The sequence below is a fragment of the Carcharhinus amblyrhynchos genome, chromosome 18, assembly GCF_965287045.1.
Source record: "Carcharhinus amblyrhynchos chromosome 18, sCarAmb.v2.hapA, whole genome shotgun sequence".
NCBI lineage: Eukaryota > Metazoa > Chordata > Chondrichthyes > Carcharhiniformes > Carcharhinidae > Carcharhinus > Carcharhinus amblyrhynchos.
Genome location: NC_137341.1, coordinates 13910314 through 13935435, shown reverse-complemented (window position 1 = coordinate 13935435; position 25122 = coordinate 13910314). Strand labels below are relative to the sequence as shown.

At 41.2% G+C, this 25122-nt stretch overlaps 1 protein-coding gene across 1 annotated transcript in view; it reads left to right on the top strand.

The window, feature by feature from the left end:
* Nucleotides 1–25122, top strand: part of sdk1a (sidekick cell adhesion molecule 1a) — an 815932-nt gene that overhangs the window by 393361 nt on the left and 397449 nt on the right. The window contains exon 5 of the mRNA XM_080206403.1: nucleotides 21861–21994. Coding sequence (XP_080062529.1) covers nucleotides 21861–21994 — 134 coding nt within the window. The remainder of the gene's footprint in view (nucleotides 1–21860; nucleotides 21995–25122) is intronic.

The window sequence follows — 25122 nt, the reverse complement described above, 5'->3', positions numbered from 1 at the left end:
AGAAATAGGAACAGGAGGAGGCCATCCAGCCCTTCGAGCCTGCCCCGCCATTCAATAAGATCATGGCTGATCTGTCGTGGCTCAGTTCCACTTTCCCGCCCTCTCCCCATAACCCTTAATCCCCTCTCCTATCAAAAACCCATCAACCCGCGTCTTAAAAATATTTAGCGAGGCAGCCTCCACCAATTCAACGGGCAGAGAATTCCAGAGATTCACCACCCCTTGAGTGAAGAAGTTCCTCCTCAACTCCGTTCTAAACCGCCCCCCTATTATCTTGAGGCTGTGCCCCCTAGTCCTACTGTCTTTCCACCTCTATCCTATCCATCCCATTCATCATCTTATACGTCTCAATGAGATCTCCCCTCATTCTTCTAAACTCTAACGAGTACAAGCCCAGTTTATTCAGCCTCTCCTCATAGCTCAACCCCCTCAACTCCGCTATCAGCCTAGTAAACCTCCTCTGCACTCCCTCCAAGGCCAAAATATCTTTGCGCAGGTGCGGCGCCCAAAACTGCACACAGTACTCCAGCTGCGGCCTCACCAATGCCCTATACAGCTGCAGCAAGACCTCCCTACTTTTATATTCAATCCCCCTTGCTATGAAGGCCAGCGTCCCATTCGCCTTCCTGACCACCTGCTGCACCTGCAAGCTGGGTTTTTGCGACTCATGCACAAGGACCCCGAGGTCCCTCTGCACCGTCGCCTGCTGCAGTTTTTCGCCCCGTAAGTAATAGTCCTTCCTACCATTCTTCCTACCAAAGTGGACCACCTCACACTTGCCAACATTAAATTCCATTTGCCATTTTCTGGCCCATTCGCCCAGCCTATCTAGATCCTTCTGTAGACTCTCCACACCCTCCGCACAATTTGCCGTTCCCCAATCTTGGTGTCATCAGCAAATTTCGACACTCTACACTCGGTTCCCTCCTCCAGATCATCTATATAAATGGTAAAAAGCTGAGGCCCCAGCACCGACCCCTGGGGCACTCCACTAGTCACCAACCGCCAATCCGAATAGCACCCGTTGACCCCCACTCTCTGCCTCCTATTTGACAACCAATCCTCTATCCACGCTAACACCCTACCCCCACCTCCATGTCCCTCGACCTTCTGCAATAACCTCTTGTGAGGTACTTTGTCAAACGCCTTCTGAAAATCTAGAAAGACCACATCCACCGGCTCTCCTCTATCCACCGCCCTAGACACATCCTCATAGAACTCCAGTAAATTTGTCAGACACGACTTCCCTTTAATGAAACCGTGCTGCGTCTGCTCTATCAAGCAATTCCCTTCAAGATGCCTCGCAATTTCCTCCTTAATGACAGATTCTAACATTTTACCTACCACAGCCGTTAAACTAACCGGCCTATAATTCCCCGCCTTTTGCCTGGCACCCTTCTTAAACAACGGCGTAACATTAGCCGTTTTCCAATCATCCGGCACTTCCCCGGAATCCAGCGACGTCTGGAAAATAACCACCAAGGCATCCACTATCACCTCAGCCATTTCTTTCAGAACCCTCGGATGCATTCCATCCAGTCCTGGGGACTTGTTCACAATCAGCCCCTCCAGTCTGTCGAGCACCGCCTCTCTAGTAACAGTAATGTCATTAAGACCCTCCAGTCCTACCACCTTTCCATCGCTAACACCCGGCAAATTATTCACGTCCTCCTCCGTGAAGACAGAAACAAAAAAGTTATTCAATACCTTAGCCATATCCCCATCCCCTACCACTAGGTCCCCTTTCTCATCCTCTAAAGGACCAACATTCACCCTAGCCAGCCTCTTCCTTTTTATATATTTATAAAAACTCTTGCTATCCTTTTTTATATTAAGCACTAGCCCAGCTTCATAGTTTCTCCTACCCTTCTTTATCAACTTCTTTGTCAATCTTTGTTGACATTTAAACCTCTCCCAATCCTCTTCTCGCCCACTACTCTTAGCTACTCTAAATTCCTCCGCTTTTAGTTTAACACTTTCCTTCACCTCCTTCGTTATCCACGGCTTCTTACTTCTCCTCCTACTATCCTTTTTGACCATTTAATTAAATTTAATTAAATAAATTTCCGCTGAGCACCAAGTAAGATCTCCTTAAAGATCCTCCACTGCTCCTCAACAGACCCTCCCTCCAACGCGCTCCCCCAGTCCACATTCGCCAATTCTTCTCTCATCCTACCGTACTCCCCTCTATTCAAACAAAGGACGCGTGTCCGGGAACCCACTTTCTCCTCCTCCATCTGCACCAGAAACTCCACCATACAATGATCACTCTCCCCAAGACGATCCTTCACCACAAGGTCCCTAATTCTACCCGCCTCATTACATAGCACCAGATCCAAGATAGCTCGCTCCCTCGTCGGCTCGTGTGCTGTGAATAAAGAGGAACCAGTGGATGTACTGTATTTAGATTTCCAGAAGTCATTTGACAAACACTGCTTCAAAGATTATTGTAGAAAATAAAAGCTTGTGGTGTATGGGGCAACATTATTGGCATGGATAGAAGTTTAGTTGCCATCAGGAAATAATGATTAGGCATTAACAAATCTTTTTTCTGACTGGCAAATTGAAACAAGTGGTGTGCCATAAGGATCAGTGCTGGGGCCTCGACTTTTTATAATTTACATAAATGACTTGAATGAAGGCATGGTTGTTAAATTTGCTTAGGCACAAAGATAGGAAGTTAAATTATGAAGGGGACATAAGGAAGCTGCTACAAGGGGACATAGATTAAGCAAGTGGCAAGTGGAGTACTGTGTGCAGTTTTGGTCGCCGTACTTACGCAAGGATATTTTGGCCTTGGAGGGAGTGCAGAGGAGGTTTACTAGGCTGATACCGGAGTTGAGGGGGTTGAGCTATGAGGAGAGGCTGAATAAATTAGGCTTGTACTCATTAGAGTTTAGAAGAATGAGGGGAGATCTCATTGAGACGTATAAGATGATGAATGGGATGGATAGGATAGAGGTGGAGAGGCTCTTCCTGCTCAGAAAGGACAGTAGGACTAGGGGGCACAGCCTCAAGATAAAGGGGGGTGCGGTTTAGAACGGAGTTGAGGAGGAACTTCTTCACTCAAAGGGTGGTGAATCTCTGGAATTCTCTGCCCATTGAAGTGGTGGAGGCTGCCTCGCTAAATATATTTAAGACGCGGGTTGATGGGTTTTTGATAGGCAAGGGGATTAAGGGTTATGGGGAGAGGGCGGGAAAGTGGAACTGAGCCACGACAGATCAGCCATGATCTTATTGAATGGCGGGGCAGGCTCGAAGGGCTAGATGGCCTACTCCTGCTCCTATTTCTTATGTTCTTATGTTAAAAGGCAGGACCGTGGGAACATATTCCAAATTAGAGCCGTGTGTTTTGAGAAAACTTGAGTTAACAGTATGGGATGGATGCTTGTTGTAGGGAATGAGGGTAATAATTTCTTGCGACAATGAATATTGGAACAGTTTACATGAAGAACCTTCACGTTTAGTTCAAATTAAAGAACTCACGAGAAGATACTTCTGGTGGACTGAATTAGATGTCCAGATCAAAGAAAAAGCAGGAATGCACAAGTCATATGCGCGGATAAGGAATACACTACCATTGTCCTCATTTTAGTAGACTACCCATGCAGTATGTAACATATATCAACATCTTCTAATGTTTCAGAAGTGGTCAGCAAAATTGCAGTCTTAGAAATAGGTGCAAAATATTATTTGGGATGCACCTCCACACCTCCCTGTAGATGAAAAAAGTCAATGAAGAATGTGATAATACTTGATAATTCCTTGAGGTTTGTATATCAGATGAAAATAATACATTAGAATTGGATTTATCTGATAGTGTAGTTTGAGTTGGTCAATTTTCTTGAAGCAGATATTACTGCATTGGAAAATATGCTGATTTATAGCCGATCTCCAAGAAAGGAGTGCAAAAAAAAATCATCATGATGTTCTTTAGTCATTTATGACTGTTGCAGTTATGGAGATTTTTGATGGCTTTCCCATTTTGAAGGAACTGTCAGCATTTGCACCTGAATAATGTGACAGTAAAAAGATGATGCATGGTGGATAGGGATAAACATTTTGTGTATAAAAAGTGACAGTTGGAAGGAATTAATAAATAAAATGACATCTGATTTTAAAATATCAAATGATACTTCAGAAAGAAAGTCATTATCAGGATGATTAGGTACTCAATGTTCTGTGAATTTATATTGCAGTTGGGTAGATGGTTAGTAAAACTAGTAACTTAGGATTTTTCACATTAATTGCTGTGCTAAATTGGATTACATCTTCTATTGCATGGGGCAATTGCTAAAGTCAAGTCAGCTCCCAACGCAAAACACTTAAAGGGCAGTGTTTGACTTTGGATTAGCTATCTGTTATCCTTTCTCCCAATTGTCACTTCCATTGACTTCAACAGACATGAATATCAGATGTGCTTAGACAATTCCATAAAGTGGCAACATTATTTTACTGACCACATGTGGAACTAAAGTCTATATTGTTTAATCTTTGTGCAATTGTGATAAACTAATGTACCTTTCAAACCAGTTTCATTTCTAACAATTGATAAATGTGAAATATAATTTAATTTGGCCTTATATTAAAGTTGTGTATTCATAAATAGTTTGGATTTCAGTTGCTGCATGTGTCTGTTTTTAATGTAAGTTAATGACATTAAATAGCAGACGTTTTCACAATAATATCAGGACTTTCGATCAGCTCATCTAAATTGTCTGTTCCTTTTTAAATAAACTAAGTTGGAATATTTTCCCCCATTTATCGCTAATGAATGTTCTATGCCTATAATTCTTTAGCTCAATGGTCACGCACTCCTAACGAATTCAGAATTCAAAAAATGTATCTGCATGAGACAAGTTTAAAATTCTCAATGCAGTCTATTAGTGCTGTCTGTCAATTATTCAGTAATTTTTTTTCTGCTCTGTGAAGTGTTTATTTTAGTAGAGCTTTATACAAATATCAAACCCAAAAATTCAGGTCTGAAATTAATGTCAAACTGTGCTGGGTGTTTTTAATTTGACTGTTATCACTCAAATAGTTTTGGCAGTTAATAAATTCCAATGTTGTCAGTTAAGGAAAGCTGTGAAAATTGATCATTTGGACACTTAACGACCTTGGACGATGGCGTAAAACAGACAGCAATGGATTACCACTATTTTTTGCAGTGCCTGATATTCAGTTACGTTGGTTGCTATGTTATGCCACTATGTTGTTAGATTTTTTTGTGTTAAAAACATCATATAGTTGATATTTTCTGTTCCAGCTTTGAAGCTGTTTGTACTATCAATACTCGAACAATTCCCAGTGTGAGATATTAAGTTGCAAGCCATATACCTGAGGTGGCAATACATGATAAAACCAATTGGCGGGATTAAAGTATCAAAGCTTACACAGCCATTGGGAAAAGCCAAATGCCTTCCATGTCCTTGCCTTTTTTTCTTGTTTGATCTCTTTGCAGACTGACTGATCACAGAGATTGAGATGGCAGTTTTAGTCTTCATGAAACAGCAAAATATTTTCTCAAAACTATGAGAGTAATTTTAACCCCTCCAGTTGGTGTGAGGGAGGAGGCAGATGGGGATATAAATAAAAACAGTGGGAAACTTGCCTCTAGCTGATGTTAATGCAGTTGAAGAGTGTTGTGCTGGGTAACTAATTCGCTCTCAGGAGATGAATTGGTCAGCAAAATATTTCAAAGAGCTTGTGTGTCTCCGTTTTAACTAATGTTTTCTTTTTAATTTCCACAGGCTAGGTTTCCTGGTAGAGTCTGTGGGAAACTTGGCTAGGGTTCAAGTCCAAAAACCTTGCTGACTCTCTGTTCTTTTCAGATTGTTATCAGATTTTCTAATCTTCATCCACCATTGCTTTGGATGGTCAAATAATCCAGGCTACAGCTCAGTTGTTTTATTTTGTTGTTTCTGAAAGGAAATTTTGGTTATTAATAAAGCAATCCTTCTACATCGGCCAAGATTTTCGCTCCCAATGCAAGCAAGCTTATCAACTCATGCCACTTTGGGCCCTCATTGCCAACTCCCAGAATATCCACCATGTTCAGAATTCAGGAGCCATGTTGAGCTGTACTAAAAGTTCTAAATATCTTTTACAGTAAATATTACATAATAAATAATCCCACTTATGGAAGCCCATTCAAAACTTAATTCCTGAAAACAGCCTTGTGGTGACAACCCCACATCAAAGACAGCCAACTCCTTAATAACCTCTTTGAGTTGTCTGTAAAATTGAGAGGTCAGGGCCAGGTTAATTATAAGATTGTGGGTGATGATGGCCTAGTGGTGGATCACTGGACTAGTAATCTAGAACACAAAGCTAATGCTGTGTGTTGTGGATTGAAATTGCACCGTGGCAACTGGTGGAATTTAAATCCAATTAACAAAATCTGGAATTGAAAGTTGGTCTCAAAAATAGTGACCATGAAACTGTTATTGATTGATATAAAAATCCAAGTGGTTCACTAATACCCTTCAGGAAAGGAAATCTACTGTCCTTACCTGGCCTGGCTGACATGTGATTCCAGATCCACAATGATGTAAATGACACTTAACTTCCCTCTTAACTTGCCTGACAAGTCACTCAGTTCAAAAGCAGTTGAGGATGGGTAAAACATTCTGGCCTTGCCAGCAATTCTCGGATCCCTTAAGATAAAGAAAAGATAGCCTTTAGGAAAATTCCAGTGAATAGTTATTGTAACTGCTGGACCAGATATTTTAACCCTCACTGACACAGGCAGTCTGTTGTTTTTTTGCAAGTGCTGGGGTACTGTTTGATAATGCAACAGACTCTTTTTGTCTTTCAAAAGCATTTACATCTAATCTTTAAAAAAAGTTACTCTCAAAATGCTGATTAAGGCCCTGGATGCAGCGAAAATAGGGTTAGAATCCAATGGCTCTGCCATGTTTGAATTTCCCACATGTGAATTTGTCTAGCAGCAAAAATGGGATGTGTTGGAAATAACAGTGTGACTGATTTCTGGATCCAGATCCCAACCTCCACTTTGGAAGGTTAATGGAGTCTCCAAGGCTCTGTGAAAATCCGGGCCATTTTGACTTTTAGGCTGGACAATTGTGGGTGTTGGATGGTCTACTTTGAACAGTTTACAAAAAATAAATTTGGAAATATACAGACCTGTACAGATTTCTGTACAAATGATCAGAAACTTGCTGCAACAGTAGGGTAAAAATTGCAGGAAATCTGATTCTGAGTAATATAAGTGGTGGTCATTTTGGTGAAAAGATGAAACGAGGTGCTAAATGAGTATTGCAATTATTTGGAAGTTTGGTTTTAGCACACAATTTTGGTCCTAATTGCTGATTAATATAAGTTAAATCCGCCTGGCACTGTGTTGAAGTAGACACTTGCTCATTTATATCTCAAGTGCTGAATTGATGCAATTTTGGTGGAGCAGTCAGTATATGTGGGCTGCACTCTAAGATATAGATGTTTCCACCAAAGGTGGAAAGTGTGGCTGGCTGACATACGCTGAACTTTCAGGATGGTTTGGGGACTGAGGTTATAGATGCAAAGGTTATTGGATGTAGTGATTGTGCAAAATATTTTGCTTATCTTCCTAGACTTTCGGAAGAAAGCTGTGAAAAAAAAAGTTAAAGCAGTGTTACATTCAGAGTGTAATGGCTTTGATCTGACCATCAAAGGACAGCAGTTTTTCAACAAAACTTGAGAAACCTGATCTGGATTTCAATGGACTGAATTGTATAGGTAATTGCCAGTCTAAATTAAATGGTCATGAGAATTTGCTTGGCTAAATCCATGCTATAATTTATGATTTCAATTATGATGACAATGATGCCAGTTCTGACAGTCTTGGCTAGGTTGTCATATACAACATAAAGGACAGGTGAACTCCAGCTAATGGATATAATGCAACATCATCAGAGATTGTACTGTACTCTCCCTCAGATATTAAGTGCACTGGCTATTATATGTGATAATATCATATTATTTTGGAAATATTTGTTATGTTGCTAGATAGTTCTTCAGTAATTGTAAAAGTCTGATTTCTTTTAAAGAGCAATTTAGGTGTAATCTCCATATCAAGTGATGTTACTCATCGTGTGACTAATTTTTATTCCAGCTCAGTCATTTGCAAACCACTCCGAGCTTTTCAGAAAGCTGCATTCTCTGCATTGCACACCTTTCCTATTTCATTTTGTGAAAAGCAAAAAAATTTTGTTTGTGCATTTTGCTTCCAGATGTCAATGGGGTTATATTGGTAATGCTGAACACGTGAAGTAAGTGAAAGAACATCAGTCTTCAGCCAATGGTTTACTCCATTTTAGAGAACGAAAGCTAAAAAGAACTGTTGCCCCAGAATTATCACCGCTAACTGGCACTTCAGGGTCATATAGTCAAGTCAGGAATCTGTAGCTTTTATTAGTGATGGGCTTACCCAGAGGTAGTTAGATTTTTGTAATTGTAGGAATTTTTGTGTTGTTCAATAGATTTTAGGATTGGGAGCATAATTTTCTACAGAAGTTGCATTATGTTTATGAATTCACTTGTGATGCAAATTTATTTCCAGATTTAGTGATTTAATTTCATTTCCATGCTCACTATTAGTGCATGGGATGTTTGAAGGATATTTTCTAGATATTTTCTTAATGCAGGACAGCTGTTGAATAATGAAAAATACTCGAGATACCAAAGAAGATCAAGGCTGAAAACCTACTGAAGAGTAGCTTTACTTCTAAGCACCATAAAGTGGTTTGTAGAGGTGTTGATGAAAACTTGATTTGATTTGACTTATTATTGTCACATGTAATAGTATACTATGAAAAGTATTGTTTCTTGTGTATACTGTTCATAGAGAAGGAAACAAGAGAGTGCAGAATATAGTGTTACAGTGATATCTAGGGTGTAGAGAAATATCAACTTAATGCAAGACAGGTCCATTCAAAAGTCTGATGGCAACAGGGGAAAAGATGTGACCTCAGACTTTTGTATCTTTTACCCAACGGAAGAAGGTGGAAGAAAGTATGTCCAGGGTACATGGAGTCCTTAATTATGCTGGCTGCTTTGCCAATGCAGCGGGAAGTGTAGACAGAGTCAATGGATGGAAGGCTGTTTTGCATGTTGGATTGGGCTATGTTCACGACCTTTTGTATTTTCTTGCGGTCTTGGGCAGAGCAGGAGCTATACCAAGTGGTGATACAACCAGAAGGAATGCTTTCTATGGTGCATTTGTAAGAGGTGGTGAGAGTTGTAGCTGACATGCCAAATTTCCTTAGTCTTCTGAGAAAGTAGAGGCATTAGTGGGCTATCTTAACTATAGTGTTGGCATGGGGGACTAGGACAGATTGTTCGTGATCTGGACGCCTAAAAACTTGAAGCTCTCGACTCTTTCTAATTTGTCCCCGTTGATGTAGACAGGGGCATGTTCTCCTTTATGCTCCCTGAAGTCGATGACAATCTCCTTCATTTTGTTGACATTGAGGGAGAGATTATTGTTGCCTCACCAGGTTCACTATCTCATTCCTGTACTCTGCCTCATCATTGTTTGAGATCTAACCCACTATGGTGTGTCATCAGCAAACTTGAAAATCAAATTGGAGGGAAATTTGATACATAGTCATAGATGTATAAGGAGTACAGTAGGAGGCTGAGAACACAGCCTTATGGGGCACCAGTGTTGAGAATGATCGTGGAGGAAGTTGTTACCTGACCTTCCTGATTGTAGTCTGTGGATTAGGAAGTTCAAGATCCAGTTGCAGTGGACGGAGTCGAGTCCCAGGCCATGGAACTTGGAGCTGAATTCCGTAGGAATAATGATGTTGAAAGCTGAGCTGTAATCAATAAATAGGAATCTGACACACATAACTTTGTTATCTAAGTGTTCCAGGGTTGAGGGCAGGGTCAGGGAGATGGCATCTGTGTGGATCTGTTGCAGTGGTAGATGAACTGTAATGGATCCAGGCAATCTAGGAGGCTGGAATTGATTCATCCTATGACTAACCTTTTGAAGCACTTCATAATGATGGATGTCAGAGCCACCAGATGTTAGTCATTAAGGCACGCTGTTTGTCTTTTCTTTGGTATTGGGATGATTGTTGTCTTCTTGAAGCAGACAGGGACCTCAGATTGTTGTAAAGAAAGGTTGAAGACGTCTGTGAATACCACTGCCAGCTGAGCCACACAGGATCTGAGTGCTTGTCCGGGTATCCATCTGGGCTAGTTGCGTTCTGTAGGTTGACCTTCAAGAAGGCTGCTCTGATATCTGCAGGAGTGACTTCGGTACAGGTTCATCCAAAGCTTCCAGAGTGTGGGGGTGGGGGTGTGTTCTCACTGACCTCTTGCTCAAAATGGGCACAGAATGCATAAAGTTCATCAGGGAGGGTTGCGTAGGAGCCAGCAATTTTACATGCCTTCTTCTCGTAGTCTGTTATATCTTGCAGGCCTTGCCATGGTCGACGGGGGTCCATGTGGCTAGCCTGGGACTCTAGCTTGGTCCAGTACTGTCTTTTGGCATCTTTGATGGATTTCCTTCGATGGTATCTGGCTTTCTTGTATCGGTCAGGGTCGCCTGACTTGAACGCTTCAGACATAGACTTTAGCAAGTAGTGGATATCCCTGTTCATCTATGATTTCTGGTTGGGAAAACTTGTTTCATTGTGTGATTTGACTAAGGTGACATGTTATTGTGAGCAAGAGAGATTCATTAGATATAATGCTGATCAAGGCAGTCTGATTGGAAAATGGAATGATTTTGGGAAAGCAGAGGAAACGGATTGGATGGACGGATAGTAACCCAAGACTTTGGCAGTGCTTGTGCCCAAGTGGAAATAATAGCAAGAGTTCATGCCAAGCCTTTTTTCTATAAAGTGAGGTGATAAAGAAGTCATGTGTGTATGAAAGTGTAACAATCACACAGATAACTGAAATTCAGAAACATTTGAGTAATGATTTTGTTTCCAACAACAAATAATCATCAAATAATTTGGTTCTGCTTGTAAGTTGCAGTCCAGCATGCTGGACTGGGGCTTTAATTGAACTTAGATAATAATTGATTTTATAATCCTGTTATTTTTGTGACAGTTGCTGTATATGCTTAGAAAATGCACGTGCAGAAATTAAAGTGAGATGGCTGATTTTGAGATTGCGGTTTCAGATGAGATTAGTCTTGCTACCTTTTCTACATGCGTTGACATTGTCAACTTAGCTCAAAGATTGCTTTCAAGGAAATAAAAATATGTTTTCCATTCAGATTAGATTTATTTAAGATACCGTATGTGGATGGCGGGCAGACGTTTTTTGTGCAGTTATCAAGCTAAGAAATGACATTGCTAAATAGCTAGACTATTACAACACCTGATATTTAATATTTCGTATGTGGCAGCCAAGAAAGTATTGGCTAATAGCTTCAAAAAAAGCTGATATTGCCCACAAAAGCTGAGAAGTTCATAAATGCCCTGAATATAAATCAATAACGTGAAAAAAAAGTTATTACACAGGTAAGGGCCCTTCAGTTCACTGATGAAGTGGGCAGATAGCTGTCTCAGAAGGGTTCTAGCCTGTGATAATGCACCATCCCATAGTTCCCGTACACAACATTGGGATTAGCTAGCTCCACCAGGGATAATTCTGGTGTAACTGGAATGTGTGCCAGGAATTTTCAAAGTCAGCATCTTTTTCTCATGGTTTGATATTGCTGACGGAAATTTCGGTGATATAATATGCCAAATAAAACCTGTCCCAATACACATGTTACAGTATTTGCACATGTTCTGTTCCACTGTATTTTTCTGCTGAATAAAGGTGGGAATAAAAATCTGCTCAGCAATTCATCAGTTTTAGGTCTGCACCCATTTTCATTGCTATCAATATTGTCACCAATCTATGTGGTTCAGAGGTGATTGTATAAAACAAAAGGCATTTTGTAGAATTGCCGTAATTGTGCTCAATCAGTTAATAATGAATTTATGTATTATTTCTTACGAAATTGTATGCAGGTATGTAATTTTAGGCGCTTTATTATGTATTTCATCATGAAAACTTTAAACTAAGTTGACATATAATGATAATGAAATAGAGACTCTATAATGGGCAACCATAAAATATAACTTTTTATTTCCAGAAGTGGATTTGATAATCTAACTCTCATTTTATGCCTAGCAATGATGTTTCAGAGGTAGCATATGTTCAAAATAATTTTGAATGTGTATCTAATCGAATTAAAATTATTCTAGTGGGGGTGATTCTGAATGGAATAGACAGTTTAAAGCAGTTGAATGTATCTGATGAACAGCCTCTCACCTCACACTATTCTTGCCTTAAAATCACAGACCTATTCAGACAATGATATGCCTTTTGTGAGATGTTTTTGAGGGGGTGGAAAACTGGATTCAGTTGCTGCACCTGAAAGTTAAGGCCAGAAGCATCTCAAACATTGGACTTCGGGCCTTACCTTCAGTAAACAAGCAGGGAGTAAACAGTCACTGGTGAAAAAATAAAGATTCAGTAACTGCTATCATCACTGTGGTCCTCTGGTAAGTGAAGACCTCGGTTGGGAGGGTTGGATGCTCAGGTAGGGCTGTTCATTTGTCCTCTCCAATTCTTTTTTGCACATGGCCTATTCATTTTAATGCATGAACCCTTTAAAACTTTTTGCGTGGTTGTGCATGTGCACACATGGTTATTTAAAGGGTCCAACTTGTGCTCAACCTTAGAGAGAATTTCAGGGTTGCTGCACAACCTAGAGCAAACAGTGGATGAAATTGGGTGGAGATGGTGTAATGAAAAATTGTGCTGATAGAGGGAATGGGGAGGACAATGATGGGCGCCATCCGTGGAGGAACACTGGTGGCTAGCACTGTGTGGAGTTGTGTGGCAAGGTGGAACGATGTCAAAAACCAGAAGGAGAAACACAAGTGAGGGTGACCTGATAGAAAAACAGAAAATGCTGGAAAAGCTCAGCAGGCCTGGCAGCATCTGTGAAGAGAGGAAATAAAGTTAACATTTGGAGTCCAAATGACTTTTCTCCAAAGCTAAAGGGAGGAAGAAACTATACGAAAGGGGATATTGTAGCTGGAGCAGGAGTAGAAAGTCAGAGATTGGTGGGGGATGTAGGAGAGATTGCAACAAAGATGAGTAGATCACGAGAGGGAGAAAGCGTTAATGGCCGGAGAAGATGCTAGTAGTTGCAGAAAAGTGAGATGTCAGAACATGTTAATGGGAAAATGAAAGTTTACTCAGTGAAAGCAAAACTTAAGAACTTATGACAAACGGCCCTGTGTGGGAGGGGTGCTTTTTGCATTTGGACAAAAATTGGACAATGAGTCATCTAAGGTCAGTCTAAAGTTGTTGAACTCAGTATTGAGTCCATAACATAACGAATGGGAGGATGAGATCTTTCAGTTTCCATTGAGATTCACTAGAGCATTGCAGCAGGTCAGGGTTGGATATGTGGGCATAAAAGCAAGATCCAAAGTTTAACTGGCAAACAACAGGAAGATTGCAATCATGTTTGTGTGAGTGAAAGTGTTCCGCAATGCAGCCACCCAGTCTGTGTTTAATCTCCCCACGTAGAGGAAACCACATTGGGAGCAGCGAATACAGTAGACCAAACTGAAGGAGTTGCCAGTGAAACATTGCATCATCTGTAAGGTGTGTTTGGGGCCTTGAACGGTGAGGAGTGTGGAGGTGAAGGGACACATGGTTGTACCTTCTGTGATTGCAAGAGAAGATGCTATGGGAAAGGAGGAAAGAGTTGGGTGAAGGAGGAGTGGACCAGGGTGTTATGAAAGGAACAATTCCTGTGGAATGCTGACACGGGGCTGAGGGGAAGATATATGTTTGATGGTGGCATCATGCTGGAGTTGGTGAAAATGGCAAAGGTGATCCTTTGAATGCAGAAACTGGTGGGGTGAAAAGCGAGGACACAAGGATTGGTCTAGCAGGGAGGAGAAGGGATAAGGGAAATGTGTTGATCCTGGTGGAGTACCCTCACACTTGGTGGGTAAGGTTAGGTCTGTCAGAGACCCCATTTTTGAAGTTGGTATCATTGGAACAGATGCCCAGAGGCAAAGCAGCTGGGAGAATGGCATGGAGCCCTTACAGAAAGCAGGGTGTGAGGATCTCTCGTCAGGATATCTGTGGTAGTTAGTGGGCTTGTAATGAATTTTGGTGGTCAGTGTATTACTAGAAATGGAGACACAGGTCATGGAAGGGAAGGGAAGTACCGGAGATGGTGATCTGATGTTGTGTTGGGGAATGTTGTGGCCTACATGATTTAAAGGCCTGTTCAGAAAAGGTTCACCTCTATCTAGATGAGTATTTTTAATGCTTGCATTGTTGGTGACGGACATCTGTTTTTTCTGAGCACATCTGCAGCCAGCTACTTCAGGACAAACCATTCTTGCAGTCAAGCTTCAAACAGATGCCTGGACCTCTTACGTGAATTTGGAAAGGGTCAAATGCCTGTATCAAGGAAGGGCACTGCATCAAGGATGGGCACTGCATCATTTTTTCTCCTTCACCATATAGTGGGTATGACCAGCTGAATACATGCCTGTATTTCCTGTCTGCCACATCATGGGCTTAGTAGGCTTGTTTGCACTTGATGAATGGTCACTTTACAGTTAAAGTTATAGGCCACCAATTTCAAATAGAAATTGTTCTATTGATAGAATTGTAGAGCAATGTGACCAATTTAATCAATTAAATCACAAAATTACTTGTTCAAAATCTGTTATCCAATGTACTAATTATTTTACTTTGCATTTATGTTTTATAAAAGAAGTAGTGAAGACAAATATAGAAAATGGCATCTTTGCAATAGTATTACTGCATTATTGGGTTTACTAAATGTTCTGAGGCAGCAAGTGCTAATTATACTGGTACATCTCTCGTGGCACTGCCCAGAGAAATTGGAAAAAAACTAATCAAGTAGATAAATAAATCTGTTTCACTCACCTGTCTTGGATATATCTCTGGATTAGGCTCCTCATTCATCAGCTCTCAGGGTTGTGTAAGTCCAGGCTTCTGCACATTAGCTTACTCGTAAATTAAGTTGCAGATTTTTGGAAGCCAAGGAGCTATATTTCTCAGGAAACGATCTGACAGGGTCAGTTGTGAGTCATTACCATTAGAATAAAACCCTTCAATACCAGAAAACATTCTCTGGTTCTGCAGCAGGGTGTGACACTCACAGTGGCTTAATATATTTTTGATAACATTTCAGAATATGATCGGCAACTTTTGTACAACTTGGTTAAATAACCAAAATTAAAATTCTATGCAAGCGTAATTATGCACAACTTAAACCATTGCAATTTGAAAAGTACACAGTGGCTTAGTAATGGATTGTCAGTTTTTCAGACCCCCAATGGCTTCCTTGGTCTCTTAATTGGAGAGCAAGAAATGCATGATTATCCTGAGTTCACCTCCATATAAGTCAAAAAATTGCAGTCTGAAACACGCATCATCTCTTTGCGGACAGATTGAGTGGGCCAAACCACTGTGCAAGATCCTTACTGCAATATACTGTTACTGACCTCAGGAAATCTAGACCTACACGTAGTCCCTGAAGAAACATTTTGTCAGGCCGCAATCAACAGCATACTTAAGTGAATGTGAAGTCAGGTGGATGAGGAGTCCTGTCTTCAGCTGAAAAGAATGTGAGTGTCTTTTGCTGCACGCCCAACCCTGATTATCACTGCAACATCCACCCTGGACACATCTATCCTCAACCGATCATCCTCCTCTTGCTCTATCTGATCATTCTGCTTCCTGACCTGATCGCCCTTTCCTGGTCCAACCTGAACTAGTTGCCTTCCTTCCTGAGACAATTACCTCCCCATTTCCTGATCTGATCGGCCCCTTTCCGAGCTTAAATGTCCTCTGTTGTCCCCAGTCCTGTTGCCCTATTGCACATTAGCCTGAGGTCATTACTGGCTTACTTCAATCTTACTTCATTTTTGAACTGGATGATGATTTGCTTGTAAAATTATCTGGATGAATAATAGATTCATCTTAATTATGCTTGTTCTGATGGCTAAGGATACAGTGAAGTGTATGTAGGCTGGAAACTTCAGTGTTTATTGGTGCTGTAAGGCTATTTGTGATTTTGAGTCCAGTAGAATGGTTTGCTCTTGAGTCTTGTCACATAAATAGACCTGATGGTTTTAAGCTCTACCTTCAATCACCACCACAACTTCATTCGCAACATTAAGAACCTCAGTTTCTACGTTAATGTTAAAGAACTTAAAGCTGCTGTGCAGCCTTGCCTGCTGATTTTTAAAATTTTCTGGCCTAATCTCCTCATAAAAATCAGACTGTCTACAAACAGGGACAGGTCCTTGTTAAATCCCTGAAGAAAGCGGACCTAGTTATCCACTATATCTTAAAAATAGCATTTATTCAACAAGATGTCCAGTTTAAGAAATGTTCTGTTCATTCGTCACACATTGCTGGAGTTCAGCTGGCTGATCAGCTTTTCTGGTGGTATCCCTGGTAAGACAGTGGATTCTGTTGATGTTGGACATTAGTCACTGCCAGCTCACTCCTACACTGTGTACCAGGTCCTGATGTCACAGAATGATTGTTCACTTTTCTTCAGACTGGAACACTCAGGTGCATATTATTTGGTTTGTAAGTCTAGCTTGTGGGACAGTAGGGGGAAATGTTTGCATGGCGCCACTTAGAGGTAGCGCTACATGAACAAATTTCGACCCATTCTGTTGATATTGAGAGTTGTAACTTAGTTTAGTTGTTAGTGGTGGTTGTTCTTATGATTTGTTTTATTTTTATTTGTTGACAGTTTTTTGCAATTGTTTCATTAAGACGCTGCTTTTTCTTAATGTGTATGCTAGCTGGTTATCATTTATTATTGCTGCAGTCACATTTCTGTATGGACAAGCACAAGATACGTTACCTGCATTATTCCTACATTGGATGTAATTTCAGTATTATTCAGTTTGTAAATGCCATGTCATTATCATCAACAAAAAGGAGCCAACACTGTTCCATATACAATTGAGCCTGTACAATTTGTGATAACCAAATATTGGTCTAAAATATGTGCCGTAAAAGACACTTCTACCTAACAGAATGTATGGGTAAAATTCTCCCATCCCACCCGCAGCAGATTTGGTGACAGACGGGAGTGAAGAATCTAGCGGGAGCCAAAATGTTGGAACCCTGCCAGCATAAAGTCATGTGGCGATTCTCCCAATGTCAGGACAATGGCGGGTCGATCTTCTAGCTGGCTGGTGGCATGAATGTCATTTGCATTCATTTGTATCTCATGAATGATCATTAAAAGAGTTGCCCATCGGCATCCCAGGAGGCTTTTCAATCTTTTATCACATCAGCAGGAAATTATGTTGGTCTAAAATCTGATTGCTTAATGAGGAGCATGCAAAAGGCAGCCCTCAGTTTCTCTGAGACCTTGGGATGGGTGCAACACTGCCAAAGTGATACACTGCTCCTGATGTGCTATTCAGCACTCTCTTTGGGACAGACCACTTCCTGCCTTCCATCTCCATGCTGAGCTGGCCTTCATGGACAGCAGAGCACTGTTCTGCTGGACCCATGGAACCTCGTGTGTTGCTGTCTCACATCAGTACTGTGTCTGGGGATGGGAAGGATAGGGACCTTCTTCCTCCTGGTGTCACACACCGGCGCTTATCTGGACAGAATGTACTGTGGGAATCGTGCAGGCGCCACAAAAAAGTCTGCAGTTTGACCGGGGTGGAGTGTGAGGTGAGGGTGGGATCAGGGCTAATGTGGAAGGAGCTGAATGAAGAAAATGAACAATGGAAGGCAGAGACTAGATCGAGGGGGAGAGAAACTGGGCTCTGACAATACTGCACGAGAAGCTCACAACCAAGGAGATTAAAAGGATGTTATGTTGTTTACTGGAAGGGGATGCACAAAGAATTCAGATGCAGTTGCTAGGTGCCCAAAAGGGGCCTGGGTGCCTCACAGGTGATGGACTTAGGGGGAGGGTGATTAAGATGTGAACAGAGTTGCTTTTGAGAGCTGGTAGTCTTTTCTGGGTTGCTGACATCTTGCTCACTCTGGTTAAGATATGTGGACTAGTGAGAGTGATACGAGTTTGCTAGACTGGTATTAAATTTGGCACCTGGACCTTTGCAACTACCCCCCCAGCTGATGGCGGCAGGTGAATGAATCTCTGGCACCCTGCAAGGTGACTCAGAGGGGTACTTGTCTGTGCTTAATTACTGAGGTTTCACGTGCAGAATCTGGCATGGGGATCCCCTTTTCTGACCAGCAAAAAAAAGGTGTCAACTGTCACCGCACTGGGTCTCAAGGTAGGAGAATTCCACCCAATGTTTCTGATACCTGCTGAGAAAAACCCAGAGATTTGATGAAAGCTGATGGGAGTTGAACATGATTGACACTGTGGTAATTTTGGAGTTGTCGACATGTGTAAGTATTAAACATTAGCAAGGTAATACCCAGATCATGCCCACCCCAAAAGAAATTTGGAGACTCAGCTAAACAACTGGTCCTGTCATAATGCAGAAACTACCTGGTGTTGACAGGTAGTGCTTTAAATGTAGTTAAATGCACTTTAAAGAAGCATTACGAACCAAAAGGGGACTTAAACATGCTGGTGAATCTAACTTCAAATTCTGGGCATCGTTTTGCAAGACCGCCCTGATCTCTCAGTGCACTGGGAGACTCCCTCCCTCCCACGGACATCGGCAACCTACCCACTGCACTGGCACATTCCCCCACCGTGACACACGTCATCAGCCTTGGGTCCTTCGATAGATACCCCCACCATGACACCCAACATGCCCCCCAATCATGACTGTCTTCATGATCCATCCCTGCATGACCTAGCCCTGCCACATGATACCCCCCCCTTCTGCCTCCCATACCTCAGCATCAGACCCTCCATCCGCATTGGCCCCCACTCAGGCCCCATTGCCTTGATAGTGCCCTTTGCACACTAGTCGTGCCCAACTGGCACTGTCAGGACATCAGGTATGATATGGAGGTGCCAATGTTGGACTGGGGTAAACACACTAAGAAGTCTCTCAACACCAGGTTAAAGTCCAACAGGTTTATTTGACAGTAAACGCCACAAGCTTTCAGAACGCTGTTCCTTCGTCAGGTGAATGAAGAGTTCTGATCAGAAACAAGGTATATAAAGGCACACACAGTTTACAGAATACTGATTAGAATGCGAGTCTTTACCTTTCACCAGAGAGGTAGGAGCATTCTGGGAGCGGGGGGGGGGGGGATGCGATCGTGTGCCAAACTCTCACAGGAGATTGAAATCCACTCAATCTTGTGCAAATTGGGCTCACACCCTTTCTGGGCACAATCTGGTTTGTGCCTCAGAAAGAGGCCAGGAGAGTGTCAAACTGTTTAGTGTTGGGTGCAAAACTGATTTTTAGGCCCACATGCAGTACACCAGGATTGACGCTATCTGCGCCAGATGCTGCAAAGTCTGACAGTCAACCCCACTATTCAAGGCCAGTGGACAGTTAAAAAGTAGGCTGAATTTGGTCGGCAATCTATGAGCAGTAAATAACTTCTGAACTGAAGTAAACATAAAATTTCTGCAGTTTTGGGAATCCAAAGGAGATTAATTCATGGATTTTATTTTCTGCTGCAGTTCTGAATGTTCCTATTTGTGGTGAACAAAAAATAAAATAACCACCGTTGGGTAAATTCCCAACTTTTCTATGCTGCAGTGGCTTTCTCTTGGCTGCTGGGAGAACCTGAGAAGCCAATGGAAGACAATTCTACCTGTGCCACATATTTGACATTTAAATAAAAATTAAAAAGCAATTTTAATTGCAATACGAGTGGGAGAGCAACAAACATATTGTGACATGGAGAGTTGTAATCCTGTACTTTGAGAGATAGAACTCCAGGCTATAACTATGATTGTAAGTCAGGCCTGTTTTACAATTTATGTCACTCAAGTACAAATAAAAATAGTTAGACCCCTGTGATACTTGGGATAAGAAAACCAGCAGTCTATTGCTCCTGGGAAAATTTGATAGAAATGTGGAGATTGAGATCCTGTATCTTTTCAACATTTTAATGTGAACAGCTGCTGCAACAGAGGTTTCAACATTGCTGTCTTAGGAAGAGTAATATCAGCCTATTAGCTGAGAAAAAATAGTTGTCTCTGGTTGCTGTCAGGTTGTAATTTGTGGGAGGATTTTCTTGCTTCATTTGTTAACTGGTTTGCCATTATTATCTGTTGTGTATCTGACCCAAATTCTTTGAGTTTGGCTTGAAAGGTGGTCCGTTTTTATTTTGTGATCTGTGTATCACTCCTGATTTTCCATGCGAAAACTTAGATTGATGTTCTTATATAGATTTATAAAATCCTGTGTTTAAAAAAAACTAACTCAAATAAAACTCCTCATTGCCACAGGTTTTCTCAATAGCTGTCAATCTGTCTTTACTGCACTTCAAATTTGCTACATGGCTCTGCGCGATCTCAAGAGATTGGCTGTAAGCTAAATATTTTGAAATCAGGCTGACAGATGCTCAAATGTAGCTGCAGTATTAATCCTTTATTATAAGATAAAAATGCTATATAGTTGACTGTAAGTTATAAAACTAAACTTCAATCCATGGTTACAGATGTGGATTGATGTACGAGAGTGGATTGAGTGAAAAGTGGCTGGGATGATTCGAAATTTGAAGGAAATGCCCTGTGAGATGGACTTGATTTAGTCCTAGAAAAGGAAATTAATCCATAAAAACAAAGTATTTTAAAAGCTGGGAGATGTAGATCATGACACAAGATAAAGGGAGCAAGGAAAGCCATTAAACCCATTTGGCTCATATTTTCATTGAAATAAGGATCCCCATATCACAGTATCTAACAATGTCATGAATGATTGACCTGGAACACTTTCTGAAGTGCCTAAAGGCATTATGAGATTCTCTCTTGCATACAACAATTTTGACAAATGGTATTTTGGTTGAAATCTTCTGGACACTGGCCACTGTCCACCTGCTCAATTGATAAGGAGATTTTGTTCCTGGAGATTGCAGATATCCTACCAGGAAAGCCTGAGCCTCCTGAGGCACTGATGCCTGGACATCATGAGAGAGCTGATTTGGTCGAATGGCAGACAATGTTTGGCGTTTTATCTCCTTCCATCCGGATCATGATGTCCATCTTCTCTGCCTAGTGGAGTGAAATATTGCTCTTGTGGCTTCTGCTTTTGCACCTTATCAGAACCTCTGATTCACCATGAACAATGCCAGATGAGATCAGCTGGTCTTGTTTTTAACTTGGGTCTTCGCTTGGCCTCAAACCTGACTTCCTCTGCTGACTTTAATTATTTTCTCCCTCTAACTATTGGATGCTGGAACATCACAGATCTGTGATAATTCGCTTGGGCTAAGGTCAAGAGGGAGCATTACCATTTACATTTTATAATTCAAGAGGGGATAATTACATGACAATTAACTGTTGCTTTGTCAACTCCAGGCCATATACGCACTGGTGATTTTAAAATCAGCTGAGTAAATTCAGATGAGAAAGTTCTGAAAATAATAGTGGGAGCTGAGAGTGCACTGACAGGAATTGCTATTTGATAATCACTCAAAGATTGGGGCATAAAACTTAATCCTTCCACATATAGAAGATTTGGGTGCATTCTTGCAAATGAAAATAAAATGCTTTGGGATGATTTGATATGCATATGAAACTAGTTATGCACATATATGAAACTAGTTCTTTTATGTGATCACTTTTCAACATGCAGTAATTCTCAACATTTTTTTTCTGCTTATTTAACTTATATTTATAGATTTCTAATGGTTTGACTTGATCGAAGATTAGGCTACAGCACTCATGCTTTTGTGTTTTTTAACAGAGCTGTTACTCTCGAGAATCACCTGGTGGTGCTGTCAACGGCTGCAGCAGACGCAGGAAATTACTATGTACAAGCAGTCAATGAAAAGAATGGGGAAAACAAGACTAGTCCATTTATTCACCTGAAAATCACAAGTAAGTGTGAAAATGAAATGAATTGTATTTGAATTCAGCAGGAACAGGATGTTCCTATATATAATCTTCTTAACATGAGTTTTGCAACATCCTGAATTCATTTTTTTTCACATTATATGCAAATGCTCCTTGTTAAGTCAGTACAAACTACAGAAATTGACTGAATTGCATTACATATGATAGATTTAGGACAGAATTTTCTGGTTTTTGAACTAATACAAGGTCAAGCTGTAATAAGGTCCAATTATGATTAGTTCAAAACTTTCAAAGCTGTAGTTACATTTAACATCAGTCATCACAATCCCATCAAATCTGTTTATCCAGCCACAATTTTCTCTTCTAATGAAAGCTATTTAGATCCCTCTGTTAGTGGAAATAGTTGCCTTGCAGGTTGAAACTTTACTGTTTTGTATGTGACTTGAGCTTTGGAAACTCAAACAGGTTTACTTTTAAACAAAGGTTAAGAAACAATTTGTCCATTGAAATTTCTTCACATTCATTTAATTTGAAGATGATTTTTTACAGAAACATAAGCACGTTATTTTCCAAGTTACTCAAGTTTCTTTGGCCTCCCTAATTGAGCATCAACTGCAAAAATGTGTGGATGATCCTCTTCACACATCTTTGCCAATGATGCTGCGAACTAACTGCTTGAGAGTATGTGAAAATGGTCAAATTAAACACCTTATTTGCATGGATTGCCCTGATCTTAAGTCTGAAACTGAGAATGTGATGATATTATGTGGGACATCCCTAGTATCCACTTGATCTACTTGAGAATACAGCCAACCAATCTGCTGAGTTGTTTATAAAATGGGCAAGGATATAGTCAGTAGATCTTTGCATTAGATGTCATCCAGTTGGACATTATTTTAACTGTGGAACGCCTCCTGCCTTAGTTGATATACTTAAATATTTTGACGACGAAATGTATACAATGACAAGTCTGCTCTAGAATCCTTGGTCCAAATAGAGGCAAACACTTAAATCAGTTGAGATCTCAATATTGGGCTGATATTAATCCATTCAAAACACATTGATTTATGTAGAGTTAAAGTCAAGATCATGTAGTGAGAAACTTAACGTTCCAGCTCTTTACTCTCAAAGTTTTATCGAAAAGGTACCACAGAGATAGGGTATTTTATTTTCACTGTGGCCTCCAAAATTACTGTTAAGTTTCAACCAATCCTGAACCTCAGAAATCTAAGCATATTCATATGCAGGAATAACTCATGATGAGGTATAGTTCTGCACAGAACCAAAGAACCTTACAATGGACCAAAAATTCTAAAGCTGACTTGTCATTGTTATACCCTTAATAGTAAAAATATTGAAGTATTTATTTTTTATTCTTTCATGAGTTGGGCATTGGCTAGACCTACATTTATTGTCCATCCCCAATTAACTTCAAGAAGATGGTGGCAAGCTGTCGTCTTGTGCCTGTGTGGTTTAGGTACACCCACAGTGCCATGAGGAGAGGGGTTCGAGGATCTTGACTTCCAGGATCTTGACCTAGCAACAGTAATGTATCTGCTGCCCTTGTCCTTCAAGATGGTAGATGTTGCAGTTTTGGAAAGTGCTGTCAAAGGACCCTTGGTGAATTACTGCAGTGCGTTTTAACATCTGTGATACACAGTGCTGCCACTGGACATCATTTATAGAGGGAGTGAATATTTAAAGTGGCGGATGAGAAGCCAAACAAGCACACTGATTTGTGTTGGATGGTGTCAAGCTTCTTGAGTGTGATTGGAGCTGTACTGATCCAGGCAAGTGGAGAATATACTGCATTACTCGTGAATTGTGGTTTGTAGTTGGTGGAAAGGCTTTGGGAAGTCAGGAGGTAAGTTCCAAGCCTCTGATCTTGTCGCTATTGTATTTATATGCCTGGTCCACATCATTGATTAATTGCCAGGATGTTGATAGAGGTGGATTCAGTGATAGTAATGCGGTTGAATATTACCAGGAAAAGGTTAGATTCTCTCTTGTTGGTATGTGTGAAAAATAGCTTTAAAAGTAAGCACTCATCCATTGATTACTTTCCTAAAACTACAGACCAATAAAAATGCCATCATCCAGACCCTTTAAAGCATCAATAGCAGAAATTGCAGGCACTTGAAACCTCATGTGTAAATGAACAAATAATACCATAAGAAATAGGAGCAGGAGTAGGCCATCTAGCCCTTCGAGCCTGCCCCGTCATTCAGTAAGATCATGGCTGATCTGTCGTGGCTCAGTTCCACATTCCCGCCCTCTCCCCATAACCCTTAATCCCCTTGCCTATCAAAAACCTATCAACCCGCGTCTTAAAAATATTGAGCGAGGCAGCCTCCACCACTTCAACGGGCAGAGAATTCCAGAGATTCACCACCCTTTGAGTGAAGAAGTTCCTCCTCAACTCCGTTCTAAACCGCACCCCCCTTTATCTTGAGGCTGTGCCCCCTAGTCCTACTGTCTTTTCTGAGCGGGAAGAGTCTCTCCACCTCTATCCTATCCATCATATCCATCATATTCATCATCTTATATGTCTCAATGAGATCTCCCCTCATTCTTCTAAACTCTAACGAGTACAAGCCTAGTTTATTCAGCCTCTCCTCATAGCTCAACCCCCTCAACTCCGGTATCAGCCTAGTAAACCTCCTCTGCACTCCCTCCAAGGCCAAAATATCCTTGCGTAAGTGCGGCGACCAAAACTGCACACAGTACTCCAGCTGCGGCCTCACCAGTGCCCTATACAGCTGCAGCAAGACCTCCCTACTTTTATATTCAATCCCCCTCGCTATGAAGGCCAGCATCCCGTTCGCCTTCCTGACCACCTACTGCACCTGCAGGCTGGGTTTTTGCGACTCATGCGCAAGGACCCCGAGGTCCCTCTGCACCGTCGCCTGCTGCAGTTTTTCGCCACGTAAGTAATAGTCCTTCCTACCATTATTCCTACCAAAGTGGACCACCTCGCACTTGCCAACATTAAATTCCATTTGCCGGTTCCTGGCCCATTCGCCCAGCCTGTCTAGATCCTTCTGCAGACTCTCCACACCCTCCGCGCAATTTGCCGTTCCACCAATCTTGGTGTCATCAGCAAATTTCAACACCATACACTCGGTTCCCTCCTCCAGATCATCTATATAAAT